The sequence below is a fragment of the Desmodus rotundus genome, chromosome 7 (assembly GCF_022682495.2).
Source record: "Desmodus rotundus isolate HL8 chromosome 7, HLdesRot8A.1, whole genome shotgun sequence".
In the NCBI taxonomy this organism is placed as follows: Eukaryota; Metazoa; Chordata; class Mammalia; order Chiroptera; family Phyllostomidae; genus Desmodus; species Desmodus rotundus.
The window spans coordinates 76,219,738-76,234,323 of NC_071393.1; the positions used below are offsets into that span (position 1 = coordinate 76,219,738).

General features: G+C 44.6%; 1 protein-coding gene across 3 annotated transcripts in view; it reads left to right on the plus strand.

Moving 5' to 3' along the window:
• The window catches only part of STARD9 (StAR related lipid transfer domain containing 9), a 117,799-nt gene extending 103,221 nt beyond the window's left edge, over nt 1-14,578 (plus strand). For all 3 annotated transcript variants that reach the window (XM_024567903.3, XM_071221957.1, XM_071221960.1), the window contains 7 exons: nt 8,950-9,067; nt 9,217-9,338; nt 9,565-9,629; nt 9,766-9,968; nt 10,193-10,272; nt 10,503-10,661; nt 11,451-14,578. In XM_024567903.3, coding sequence (XP_024423671.2) covers nt 8,950-9,067; nt 9,217-9,338; nt 9,565-9,629; nt 9,766-9,968; nt 10,193-10,272; nt 10,503-10,661; nt 11,451-11,552 — 849 coding nt within the window. In that variant the 3' untranslated portion in view covers nt 11,553-14,578. The remainder of the gene's footprint in view (nt 1-8,949; nt 9,068-9,216; nt 9,339-9,564; nt 9,630-9,765; nt 9,969-10,192; nt 10,273-10,502; nt 10,662-11,450) is intronic.
• The last annotated feature ends 8 nt before the right edge of the window (nt 14,579-14,586 follow it).

The following is a 14,586-nucleotide window of genomic DNA, read 5'->3' on the forward strand; positions in this document are numbered from 1 at the left end:
TCAGTAAAAGCTTAGTGCTGGTGGTGTCTCCAGAGATGTGGGGGCAAGAGGACAACCTTCCAGGGGGCCCCACAAGAAAGGCTCTGAGGGAGAAAGAGTTTGAGGAACTAAAATAAGACTCATGGGTGGAATGTAAAGAGTGAGATGGGAGAATGATGTAAAAAAGGACCAAAAAGGTCAAGATCATGTAGACTCTGTTGAGAATTTTGGCCCCTTTCTAATCCAACTGGTCAAGTTACTTCCCAAAAGCTTCCCACAGATATTAGTAGATCTAGTTCTGACTCATTCTTTTTAACAGTTGTGTAGTGTTTCCGCCTTATCCTTTAGTTGCATGTTCTTAAATGTGATGATTTGTATAGATAATGTGCGAAATTACGAACATATATAAAGGTACATAGGGAAATGCCCATCCTGTTCCCCACCTACCTACTCCATGTTCCAGCAGTAGTTTTTTGGGGGGTGGGTAGGGATCATATTATGCCACTGTTTTGTACTTTCTATAGTTTTTCCAATCAGTATATTTTTACATGAGAATATAGAGAATTTTTTCTTTTTGATTGCTGCATAGCATTCCATTGTACGGATACATTGTAATTTATTTAACTAATCTTCCAACTGGGATTGCTTTCAATCTTTTTCTGTTATAAGCAATGCTGCAGTGAATAGCTTTGTGCGTGTATCATTTCTCACATGTTCAAATGTATCTGCTGGGCCAGTTCCCAGGCGTGGACGTGGACAAGAATAGGGATTTGAAACTTTGATAGATACTACCAAATTCTCACAGATGCACTGATTTTTACTCCCACTAGCAGCAGGTGAGAGAGTCCACCTTCCTCCCACATTCTCACCAGCATGTTATGAAATGTTTGGACTGTTGCCAAGCCATCTGTCCATATCCTTCGCTCATTTCTCTACTTTGTTCTCACCAGTTTGCAGGAGTTCTTTATGTATTAGCAAGGTAGTCCTTTGCCTGATGTGAATTACAGTTGTTTTTTTCCAGTCCTGCATTCTCTCTTGACTTTAATTGTGTTTTGAGCCATTCAAGAAGTTTTATTTATTTATCAGTTTTCCTCTTACAGTGTCTGTGTTCTTAATCATAATTAGAAACCCATATTCTGCATTCTAAATTTCTCCTGTGGTTTCTTCTAGAACTTGTATGGTTTTATTTTTCATAGTTAAGTCTTTGATCCATTTGGAGTGTTTATATAGTATGAGGTGTGGATCCAACTTTATTCTTTTGGGGCGGCTATTCCATTGAGCCTGTAATGCTTGCGAGGTAGTTCCTCTGGGTGCCTCGCCTCTGCCTCACCAGATGAAGGCGTCAGCTTTTCCTGTGCTAAGGCATTCTACTGCCCATTGCTTTTTTTATTTTTTTTTGATATTTTCTAGAATTCCTTCTTGTTTATTTTTATATGAAATTTAGGATCATCTTGTTTATCTAGTTCAACTATAAAAAGTTGTTCAGTAGTATTTTTAATGAGATCATGTTCAATTTATGAATCAACTTAGGGAGAAATCACATCTTATGCTGTGGAATTTCCTAACCAAGAATATAGTAGGTTCAAGTCTTCTTTTTATGTTTAAGTTTCCCTCATATGTCTCTCAAATTTATTGGCAGACTTATTCTTAAGTGCTTTATATTTTTTATTAATTTTTTAAATAGGTTTTCTTTTCCTTTATATATTCTATGTGATTGCTTTTTGTATATATGAAAACTATTGATTGCTGTATGTTTATTTTGTGTCCATATTGCTTTTGGTCAATTCTCTAGATATACACTAAGGCAGTAGCCACTAACACAGGTAGCTCTCGTAATTTAAATTAATTAAAACTAAATTAAATTAAAATTCTTGTTTGTAAGTCACACGCCAAATGCTCAATGCCACATGTTGCTAGTGGCTACCATATTGTACAGCTCTGCTTTCATTTTTTTTTTACATGTACAACCACATAATCTGCAAATAGTGATCATTCTACCATTTTTCCCAATTTTTGTACCACTATTTTTTCCCTCTTTTCTAAATGAATTACCTAGTATCCCCAGCATAAGTAAAATAATAGTGATGGCAGTGAGTATCCTTGTCTTTTTTTTTTTTTAAGATTTTATTTATTCATTTTTAGAGAGGGCAAGGGAAGGAGAAAGAGATGGAGAGAAACATCAGTGTGTGGTTGCCTCCTGCATGCCCTCTACTGGGGACCCGGCCCACAACCCAGGCATGTACTCTGACTGGGAATCAAACTAGTGACCCTTTGGTTTGCAGGCCGGCACTCAATTCACTGAGCCACACCAGCCAGGGCTTAGCCTTGTCTTAATTCCAGGCTTTATTGGGATGTTTCTAGTGCTTCTCCATTTAAGCTAGACACTGGCTTTTGAGCTAAGGTAGATACTATTATGTAATATTAAGGAAGCATCCATCTATTCCTTTTTTTATAGTGTCCTTATCCAGAATAGTTATTCAGAGTCTTTGGAGATGATCATTTGATTGATTGATTTTGGGGCTAATATTGAACCATTCTTATAGTCCTGGAATTAATAGTATAACACAACTACATTAAGTATGCTATATATCCAGCCATGTAATATGAAAAATAGAGACATTTATTGAAGATACAAGAGACATTGGACTTCTGGCCAAGATGGAGGCATAGGTAGACACACTGTGCCTTCTCGCACAACCAAAAAAAGGACCAACAACAAATTTAAAAACAAAAAATAACCAGAACTGCCAGAAAATCGAACTGTATGGAAGTCCAACATCCAAGGAGATAAAGAAGAAACATTCATCCAGACCAGTAGGAGGGGCAAAGACGGGCAGATGGGTGGAGAGGACTCGTGGCAAGGTAGCAGCTTGTGGACTGGGCAGTCCCACCTGGGCAGTCCCACATTCTCATGCAGATAAACTGGGAGAAACACTAGGGAGCGAGACAGACTGCACAACCCAGGGTTGCAGCGTGAGGAAATAAAGCCTCAAACCTCTGACTGAAAACATTTGTGAGGGTTGAGGTGGCAGCAGGAGAAACTCCCGGCTTCATAGGAGAGGTCATTGGAGAGACCCACAGGGTCCTAGAATGTACACAAGCCCACCCACCCAGGAATCATCACCAGAAGGACCGAATTTGATTCTGGGAAGTGGGGGAAGTGGCTGAAAACCAGCTGAGAGCAGAGCAAGTGGCAGTGTTCCTTCTCGGACCCCCCCGCCCCCACACACATACAGCATCACAATGCAGCCACATGGGTTGGCCTGCCAGGGTGAACACCTAAGGCTCCACCCCTTACTACATAACAAGCATGCTGAGACAAAAAAAAAAAAAGCCCAAAATAAAGAACAGTTGAAAGCTCCAGAAAAAATACAACTAAGCGATGAAGAGATAGCCAACTTATCAGATGCACAGTTCAAAACACTGGTTATCAGGATGCTCCAGGAACTCACTGGGTACTTCAACAGCATAAAAAGACCCAGGCAGCAATGAAGGTCTCATTATGTGAAATAAAAATCTACAGGGAACCAACAGTGATGGGAAGGAAACCAGGACTCAAATCAACAGTTTGGACCAGAAGGAAGAAAAACATTCAACCAGAAAAGAATGAAGAAACAAGAATTTGAAACAATGAGGAGAGGCTTAGGAACCTCCAGGACATCTTTAAACGTTCCAACATCCAAATCATAGGAATGCCAGAAGGAGAAGAGGAAGACCAAGAAATTGAAAACTTATTGGAGCAAATAATGAAGGAGAACTTCCACAATCTAGCAAAGGAAATAGACTTCCAGGAAGTCCAGGAAGCTCAGAGAGTCCCAAAGAAGCTGGACCCAAGGAGGAATACACCAAGGCACATCATAATTACATTACCCAAGATTAAGCAGAAGGAAAGAATCTTAGAAGCAGCAAGAGAAAAGGACACAGTTACCTACAAAGGAGTTCCCATTACACTATCCAATGCTTTCTCAAAAGAGACCTTATAGTCAAGAAGGGGCTGGCAAGAAGTATTCCAAGCCATGAAAGGCAAGGGCCTGCATCCAATATTCCTCTATCCAGCAAAACTGTCATTTAGAATGGAAGGGCAGATAAAGTGCTTCCCAGATAAGGTCAAGATAAAGGAGTTCATCATCACCAAGCCCTTATTATATGAAATGTTAAAGGGACTTATCTAAGAAAAAGAAGATCAAAACTATGAACAATAAAATGGCAACAAATTCACAGCTATCAACCACCTAACCTAAAAAAACAAAAACAAAAATGAACTAGGCAAACAACTAGAACAGGAACAGAACCACAGAAATGGAGATCACATGGAGGGTTATCAGTGGGGGAATGGGAGGGGGAGGGGAAAGGTACAGTGAATAAGTAGCATAAATGGTAGGTAGAAAATAGACAGGGGAAGGTTAAGAATAGTGTAGGAAATGTAGAAACCAAAGAACTTATATGTATGACCCACGGACATAAACTAAAGTGGGGGGGAATGTGGGTGGGAAGGGGTGTGAAGGGTGGAGGGGAATAAAGGGGGAGAAATGGGACAACTGTAAAAAAAATTTTTTTTGATATTCAAAAAAAGAAAAGAAACATTGTGTGTGTGTGCATAGAATAATGACACCTCAGTCCCCTTCAAAGTAGGCACCTTGGGACCTCACACAGTTCTCCCAGAGTCTCTTCCACCATTGAAAACACTGCAAAATCCTTTGTTGGAATCGCCTTCAGCTGCCCCATTGTATTTTCATGAGTCTCATTGAAGCTCACAGTCATTGAAATCTGAGTGTGTGTGTGTCCAGCAACTTTGTTCTTTTTCAAGAGTATTTTGGCCGTTCTGGGTCCCTTGAACTTCCATATGAATTTGAAGATCAGCTTGTCAATTTCTGCAAAGAGACGAGCTAGGATCGCACTGAACCGGTAGTTCGGTTTGGGGAAGGTTGCCATCTTACTATTAAGTTTTTTGATCCATGTGCATGGGATTTCTTGCCACTTATTCAGGTCTTCTTTAACTTCAACAATGTTTTATAGTTTTCACAGTATAAGTTTTGCATTTGTTTTGTTAAGTTTGTCCCTAAGTATTTTACTTCTTTTGATGTTATTATAAATAGATTTGTTTGCTTAATTTTATTTTCAGTTTACTCATTGCTGCTATGCAGAAATACACTTGATTTTTAAACATTTTTTAAAACATTTTATTTATTTATTTTTAGAGAGGGGGAAAGGAGAAAGAGAGGGAGAGAAATGTCATTGTGTGGTTGACTCTCAGATGGCCCCCGCTGGGGACCTGGCCCGCCATCCAGGCATGTGCCCTATCTGGGAATCGAACCAGGGACCTTTTGGTTCACAGCCTGCACTCAGTCCACTGAGCTACACCAGCCAGGGCACATTGATTTTTATATGTTGACGTTGTTCTCCTGTACCCTTGCTTAACTCATTTATTAGTTCTAATGGTTTTTTTAGTAGATTCCTTCAGATATTTTGTGTATAAGATCATATCATCTGCCTTTTTTGCTGTTGTCTTCTCACCTAATTGCCCAGTTAGAATCTCCACTACAGTGTCACACAGAAATGTCGAGAGCAGACGTCCTTGTCCTGTTACTGATCTCAGGAGAAAGCCATCCAGGCTTTTACCATTAAGTGTGTTAGCTGTGTGTTTTTCGTGGATAATCTTTATCAGGTTGAGAAAATCTCCTTCCAGCCCCAGCTTATTGTGGAATTAATGAAAAGGTGTTGGATTTAGTTAAATACTTTTTCTGCACCTATTGAGATGATAATGTGGGATCTTTAAAAATTTTACTACTGTGATGTATTACATTGATTGGTATTTGTATGTTGAACTTACCTTGTGTTCCTGGGATAAGTCTCACTTGCTCATAGTGTAATCCTCCTCCCGTGTTTCTAGGTCAGTTTACTAGTATTGGGTTGAGGACTTTTGTGTCTGTGTGCATACGGGGTGAGGGTCTGTAGTTTACGTGTCATGTTTTTGTCTAGTTTTCATATCGGGGTGATCTGGCCTCATATAATGAGTTGGGAAGTGTTCCCTCTTTTATTTTTTTAAAAAACTGTGAAGAATTGGTGTTAATTCTTCTTTCAGTGCTTGGTAGATTTCACTAATGAAGTTATCTCATCTTGAAATGTTCCTTGTGGGAATTTTTTTGATTATTAATTAAATATCTTTGTTCATTTTATTCAGATTTTTAATTTCTTTTTGAGGCAATTTTCAGTAGTTGTGTCTTTCTAGGAATGTGTCCATTTCATCTAAGTTATCTAATTTGTTGGCTTGTAGTTTTATAGCAGTAATTTATGTTTATTTTTCATTGATGTACTATTTAGAGTTAAAATTTCCCTCTGAGCCCTGCTTTAGTTATATCCCATAACTTGCGATATACGTTTTTATTATCTTTGTTTTATAGGAGTTTTACATTTTAGTTTGTACTTCTTTCTTGACCCAATGTTAAGAAAGAATTTTTAAAAATGTTTTGGGTAGAAAGGCCCTGTGTTTTCTGATTTTGTGGTTAATTTTTAGTTTGGTTGCTCTGTGAAGAGAGAATGTGTGATTTCAGAGAAAGTATGGTTTCCATGTTTTATATTTACTGAGGGTATCCATGGTGAGGAATATACCGTGGGTATCTAAAAGTTGTTTTTATCTTCACTATGTGGTCTGTTTTCTCAGTTTTGGGGTGTATATGTATCTTATAATTGGAGGTCTTATGTTTAGAATTCTTTTCTTATCACTTGTATATGTTTAAATATCCTTATTTCTGGTTTTAGCAGTTTTCTTTTCACCCTGCCTATACAACATGAGGAGATCAGCGTGTTTCCATTTCTCTTTTTTTCTCTTTACCATTTGTTATGGTATTTCAACAGTTTATGATGTTTGCATTCAGAGTTTTAGTTCCTATGCTGGTTAAATGGACTCTGCTCACTTCCAGTTCTTTGCCACGCACTCTTTTTTCCATCCTAGCAATTCTTCCTCTCGTAATTTCTTCAAGAAAGACTCAAGGGAACTGTATTCTCTAGGTTCTCGAGTTCAAATCCAAAATACACCAATTTACATTCTCAAATAACAATGCATTACAGTGTCTGTTTACCCCCACTCTGCTGAACAGAATGCTATCAAGAAAGACTGAAGACTTTTCTTCGGTCTTTGCCAATCTAATAGGTGTAAATAGTATTTCATTTTAGTTTTAATGTGCAGTTCTATTCTAGCATCTGAGATCAAGTGCCTTTTCAGGTGTTTAAAAGCCCTTTGGTCTTTTTGCTCTGACAGCTGGTGTTCTGCGCCTGTTTCTTTACTCAGTTCTTCTCCTTTTGTTTTTGGAGGCCCTTCTTTATAGTAAGACAATTATCCTTTTTTTTTTTTTTTTTGTCATTTGAGAGGCCAGTGCTTCTCCTAATTTTGTGTTTTTAGTTTGTTTACTAAGCAAACAAATTTTACATGGAAAATTTTGATTTTTGTATAGTCTGGTTTTTAATCAACCTTTTCTTTCATGACTCCTGGATTCTGTGCCCTGTTTAGGAAACCATTTCTCCACTATGAGATTTTAAAATATTTATTTTGTTGTCATAATATTAAATTATTTTTTACTCCTTAATTTTTGAGCCACAAAGCATAAAAAACTTCTTTTGCCATGGCGTATGAAATGGGTCTGGGGTATAAGCTTTCCTGCAGATGGTGACTCCATCGATACAGCAAATTTATTGATTAATTAACAGAGATTTATTTTTGGAAGTTATTAATGCAGCACTCACTGTGAACCGGCAGGATCACCTAGTAGTATATGATAGAGTGAGAAAAGAGGGCCTAGACCTGAGCCTTGGAAAAAAATCCCCAGATATCAACTTGTGTTTGAGGAGGAGGAGCCAGCAAAGGAAACTGGGAAGGAGCAGAGAGAGATAGGAAGCAGGAAGCCTGGGGACTTGGTCTCAAGTGAAAGGGAGAAGCTGGCTGAGTGGCAGCGCGCTGGGGCTCAGGAAGTTGAGGACTGAGAGTTGTTCACTAGATCCAGCCACAGGGACCTCATGGAGGCTTGGCGCTTGCTGCTTGGTGGAGCCAGTGAAGTGAGGCGAAGGCCAGATTCCACTTGGTTCAGAAGGAAGGGAGCGGTGGGAGGCCCCAAATGGTGACAGTCCTTTCAGGAACTTTTATCTGTGAAGCGCGGGAGAATAGACACCTGTAGAGAAAATTTTTAAAAGGTGGGAGACTATTCGCATGCTTAAATGCTAACAGGATAAATCTAGTGAAGAAAGAAGTATCAGTAGTGAAAGTGTCCTAAAAAGGGGGAACGAGATCTCATTCCGCAGAAAGTTGGAGAGGCCACTTGTATGTTGCTGCAGGAGGAAGGGAGAGGAGGAGATAACTGTCTGTGTTCACCTGTTACTATCTTTCAAGTGGTGCCTGTAGACCCAGCAGAGGTCAAGGGTCATGTCACTGAGGAACTGGCTGAGGTTAAAGATGAGGTGACTGTATCTCAGATCCAGAGGATAATCCCTCTCTGGTTCCAAATTAGGACCTTAGCCTTAACTGCCGCCTGTGCCTGGGGCTGGGGCCAGGGTCAAGCTTTCCCCAGCCTATTGCTATTCCTCCCTCACCCCACCTCCCACTTGGTTTTTGTTTGCTGCCCATGCTAAACCCAGCTCCAGCCACGGCCTCATTCCTGTTGCCACAGTGGTGCAGAGGGTCGCCCACCCCCCAACCTCTGATCACTGGTCCTCTCAGGCTCCAGTTTGTTCTGATCTCTGTGGAACTTTCCTACAAGCCTGTGGCTTGAAGAGTGGGAGATTGTCTAGGGACTGGTTCCTATTGCTGTTGACAACTCGGGGCGTCCAGTGTCCTGCAGTCCCAACGGGGAAGGCCTTTTTCATTCAGCCTTCACGTTGGAAACTGCATGTTGGAGGTGGAGGAGACTCCTCTGCACTGGCTTTCTGCAGGCTGTGTTCTCTCGTCCTCTGCTCTGGTCTTGAGCATCTTCTCTTCTACAGGGGGACACAAACTTGCCTGATTCTGGAGATTCTTGGATGGGGGACATGCGAGGCCAGTCTGCAGTAAGGAACAGTCACCCGAATCTGGCCGGGTCTGCCTGGAAGAGTGTAGCCTACAGTGAGTGGTGGGGACATATCACCTGCCTGATTTGGGGACTCTGGGGGCTGAAGTTGGCTGGGTCCAAGGGAGTCACTGCGCCTCGGAGGCTGTTGCCATCCAGAGGCCCCAAGGCTCGCACTGTCAGAGCCTCCACCTCTTCCCTGCAGGCCGCAGAGCCTCTCTGGGCAGTTGCTGCTGTTCTTCATCCAGTGTGTCCAGCCTGGGGACCTCCTTCTCCTCCTCCTACCAGGATTTGGCCAAGCACATCGTGGACATCTCTATGGCTGACGTGAGGAACTGCTCTGCTTAACCCGCGGTTCCTGTAGCAGATCTTGGCTGGGGGGAAGAGAAGGGTGGGAAAGAGCAGGCAGGGGGCCAGCAAGGCTGATGTAGCTTCTCCGGTGGCCCTCCATCTTGACAAAAGGGGACTTCAGTGAACGCTGGCCTGGCTGACCGAGCCCAGCGTCTGGTTTCTCCCACACCCGCTGATGTGGGCGTGGTCACTGTGCCCCCAGGTGATGGCGGCTTGCTCAGACGATCTGCACAACCTCTTTGGTCGCCAGGCAGCTGCCGGCTGGAAGTAAGTTCTTTTGCGGCATATTGTCATGACCCTGTTGTCCGGCTCGCCTCTCTCCTTTCCCTTCTCCACCTTGATCTCCTCCTTGGTGACCCTGAGACCTGTTTTCCCCTCCTCCTCCCTATCATTGGTGCCCCAGCTATCAGGGTGAGGAACAGGAGGTGCAGCTCTACTACAAGGCGTTCTCTTCTACTCGGCATGGCTTCCTGGGTGCTGGTGTGGTGTCTCACCCGCTGTCTCACGTGTGGGCAGCTGTGAGTGACCCCACCCTGTGGCCCCTGTACCACAAGCCCATCCAGACAGCGAAGCTGCACCAGCGGGTAACCAACAGCATCAACTTGGGTAAGCCCAGGGAGGCTTCCGTGGGCTCTGCCGGGGGACAGGTAGTAGTTGGAGGCAGTCCTTTCGGGAGTCAGGGTACTCAGACTACCTCCAGATCACTCAGGCTGGGTCCAGCTGGGTGGTGGGCTGTGGAAGGATGGGGTTTTGGGGGCCCTGGGTGAGGAAGGATTTTGGAGTAGGTCTTGCCTACACACCTGCTGACTCTCCCCACCCCGACCCTCCAGTGTACTTGGTGTGCAACCCTGCCGTCTGTGCACTGAAGCAGCCACGGGATTTCTGTTGTGTCTGTGTGGAAGCCAAAGAGGTGCCTGCCTTGCTGGTGGTAGAGATCTTGTGGGAAGAACTTGGGCTGGAGTCTTGTGAGAAGCCATCTTTGTGGGCCCCGGGTTCTTTGGGGGAAGGAAGGCAATTTGGGTGGGGGTGGGGGTGACAAGGTTGGCCCCGTGCTGCTTTCCACGGTACTGACTGCACTGGAGCCTGTCTCTGTTCGATCCACATCCCATAAGCAGCACTCACCTTGCTCTCTGTCCCCAGGGGCACCTTTCTATCATGGCAGCTCAGTCTGTATATGACACATCCATGCCAAGACCCAGCAGAGAGATGGTCCGAGGGGAGATTCTGCCCAGTGCCTGGATCCTGCAGCCCCTCATTATGGAAGGAAAGGAGATCACCAGAGTCATCTACTTGGCCCAGGTGATTCCCCCCCCCCCCCCCCCAACAGCCGGCCTCACAGCCTGCCCTGATTTGACTTCACAGCCCCATGGAGTTTTGTTTAGCTGCTTAATATCCTTTAGGCTCAGGCCTCGTGGTCTGAGAGTGAGACTTGGGCTTTTTGGGTCACAGTAAGGGCAGTCAGTGGGGAATCAGAAGAAAGAATGAGAGCAGATCAACCTCCTCTGAAACTGCTAGTACCAGAGGCCCAGCGGGCTACCTCCTCTGGCTGGTGCCAGGGTCCTAAGGAGACACAGGAGTCACTGTGAGGCGAAGGCAGCAGCCGCAGCAGAGCAGAGAGTGACCCATTCTATTTGGCTCTCTACTCCCAGCCCCCTGACTTGACCGTTGTCATTGGGAGGTGAAGCCTATGCCTAGATCTGATGCCTAGAACAGCAGGGCTCAGGGCCTTCAGTCCCAGGAGCGCAGAGTCTGAGGAGTTTCTCCCAGCACAACAGCTGGTAGGGGCTACTTGTGGCTGAAGTGTGTGCCCTGGCACACTCTTAGGTCTGTTTGTACCTTTTAAAAAAGATTTTACTTATTTTTAGAGGGGAAGGGAGAGAAGGAAAGAAACATCCACATGTGAGAGAAACATCAATTGGCTGCCTCTCACATGCCCCCAACCAGGGACCTGGTCCACAGCCCAGGGATGTGCCCCGACAGGGAACTGAACCTGTGACACTTCACTCTGCAGGACAATGCCCAACCCACTGAGCCACACCGACCAGGCCTTTTTGTACCTTTGACTCTTCCATTTCTGCTTTATTTCAGGTAGAACTTGGTGCTCCAGGTTTACCCCCTCATCTCTTAAGCTCCTTCACCAAACAGCAGCCGCTGGTTATAGCCAGACTGGCTTCCTTCCTTGGTAGTTAGCATCTCACCATCAATATGCTGCTGAGATTCAGGCCCAGGATGCTCCGGAGACGCTGGGGCAGCTCTTGTTAACTCTCTGTACCCTGATGCAAGAGGAAGCAAGGCCACTTGCTGTGGCCAACTGAGCAGATAGCACTCAGTCCCGAGTTGCCAGTGAAGCCCAGTCAGCCCTTGGTCACAGCTGGCACCTCGGCAGACCAAGGGGGGCTGAGTTCCTGGCCTTCCAGAGCAAATGAAGTTCAACTCACCTTCTTGGATATTTCACCTTTCTTTCCTGTCTCTGGGACCCTATGGCAGACAGGCCCTGCAAGGACCAGGATTAGACACAGCCAATAGAGCTAGGAGGCAGCAGTCTCTGACACGGTGCTTCCTTAGTGTGACCCATCCCTCGAGCTGGTAGGGAGGCAGCCATTGGCTAAGACTCTGCTCAGAAACCTGCCTCCAGCATTCAGTTCAACAGCAGGATGGATGGAGTGTTGCCAAAACGAAAAACTGGTTTAAAAAAACAGCTGCACAAACCAGAACAGTGATTCAAAATTGTCTCTCCTTGAATTTTGACCAAGCGCTTTATTATTAATTTCTACTTCTCCCCCTTCCTTTTCCTCACGAGAGAGGACATTTGGGTCTTTGCCTCAGTCAGGAGTGCTGACCAGTGCTCTGCGGTGGAGCCATCACTCCAGAGCTCAGTAGAATCAGACGATCACTGTGGAAGCAGGTTGATCAGATTTGGGGTCAAGGGGGGCGCCTAGCTCAAGGAGGATGGGGCGGTTAGGAGGTGGGTAGCCAGATGCTGGCTGCTGACAAGGCAAGAGGAATTTTGAAGAGATGGAAAACTTTTTTTGAGGATGGAAGAGAACATACTGGAACTCCTACAGGAAGTAAGTGATTTAAGAGGAAGCTCAGTTCCATTTCTTTCTACACCCAGATACACAGTCTCGTTAGCATCTCACACTGCTGCTGCTGCAGCCGCACATGTTCTAGGGTGGACGGAGAATGGCTTTTCTCGTGTTAGCCTGACTGCATGTGAGCTTTTGACTATTCTGCATGGTTACCTGGAAGTGGCAGGGGTGGCAGAGATTCCCATCTTTAGTTCTGCTGTCCAGAATCTTTGGTGGAAGGAGGGGACCATATGGGGATCAAGATGTGGTAAATAGGTAAATTTCTGTAGATTACAGCAGAGATTTATTTTTCTAAAAGCATTTTGTTTGCAGGATTTTTTCCTCTTACCTCAAATTAAGTTATTTATATATTATTGAATGAAAGTTTTTAAATTGTCTTTAAACTTTTATTTTCCTGGGTTTTTTTTTTCTGTTTGGTGAGTTTTTATATTTAACACCCCATTCATGGACTCCCATCTCTCTTCCTGTCTCTCCCTGACACTGCTGACTGAAAAGTCGGGACACTTGCGCACGAGAAGCCCGGTATGCATTTATCACTGACCACCGTCCTGGGCTAGCCTGAGCCTGTCGCCTGAGCATAGAATTAGCTTGGAGATAATGATGGCACAAACCACTCACGGCCCAGTTTCAAGTTACACAGTTGACACTCATGGACTGAGAGCTTTCCATGAGCTCAGCACTTGCTTTAAAGCACATAAATAGCAACCAGATTAGATGCCCAATTATGGCCAACTGAAGCCCAAATACCAACGAGGGAGGAGTCCAGAACAGTTATTACCACACCTCACAGTGACCTCGGTCCCCTGGAAGTTAGCTCTTTAACAGGTGTGCACCTCTGGCTCTTCTGAGGCAGAGGCAGCAGTGGGCACCTGAGCGTATGGGTAGCCCAGAGGTGACCTTATCCCCTTACTAGAGAAGCCACCCCAGGCCTGTGAATCAGCAACCTAAAGAATATTAACTGAGGCTGATAAGTAGAACAAAATGCAAAAGTGCGAAACATAATTCACAGACCTACATTTCCATGATAAAGTTGGATTTTGGTTTAGACAAGTGATTTACAGACACTTGTGCACCACAATCACCGGAAGGATTTGTTAACACCCCGGGCTGGGCCCCACACCCAGAGTTTCTGATTCCGTGAGCTTGGAGAGGGGCCTACGTATTTGTATTTCTAGAAAATTTCAGGTGAGCCCGAGGCTGCTGGTCTGAGGACCACACATTGAAAATCGCTGCTTTTAATAATTAATGGAGAACAGATATGCAGAAAGGAACTTAATTAGTTCACTAGCTCATTAGCTGCCTCTAATTCCAGTGTCATCTTACCGCTTAGAGTAGGCCTTTAAGGTTCACACAGGCCAGCATTAAGTTTCCTGAACTGGGCCTGTGTTAACTGAGTGGCCTTTAACCCATCGTCCTTGGACCTTCAGGCTTTCTCCTTTGCCGGCCTGCCCACCCCACCTCACTCAGAGCTGGGTGTCTGGGACAGCTGCTTCCTCCCTTGGCGCTCCACCTCCCGAGGTAGTGCTTTTGTTTGGCCACCTGTAAAGGGTGTAAAGAGTTGTCTCCCAAGCACTCAGAACTCCTGAAATTCTGTAGTATTAACTGGATTTAAAGGACAAAGATAAAGGACTGAAAATGAAGAGATTAAGGAAAAAGGTTCAGATGTAGAAACCTGTTAAAGGAGTGACTGGGATGAGCTGAGAGGACAGGAAGGGCACAGGCACTAGGCAGAAGCCTGATGACAAAAGTGGTAATTAAGAGACAACCCCACAGGACGGACTGAGTGACTCCTCACCTCCTTTCCTGAGGTCACACGGCAGATACCTCTAGGCTCAGAGACTCTTACCTTTTCCCAAGAAATACACAAGTATGCAGAGAGGAGACTCTGTAGGCCATTTCAACAGGGTTCACTGAGAGCCTTCTTCCCCAAAAGCCTGAATCTCTGGCATATTGTCAAGGCAGTGTGGGCTTGGGCAAATCAATGCGTCATTGTTCCCCCCAATCCCCAGCCCCCAACAAAACAAGCATAACGAGCTGCCCCACCATCTAGGTTAGTACAGAGTATCTAGAGTAAAACCTTTCCCTAAACCCTTCAAGGGAGTGGCACAGAGGCCAGTGTGTTGGCTTCTGTAGCC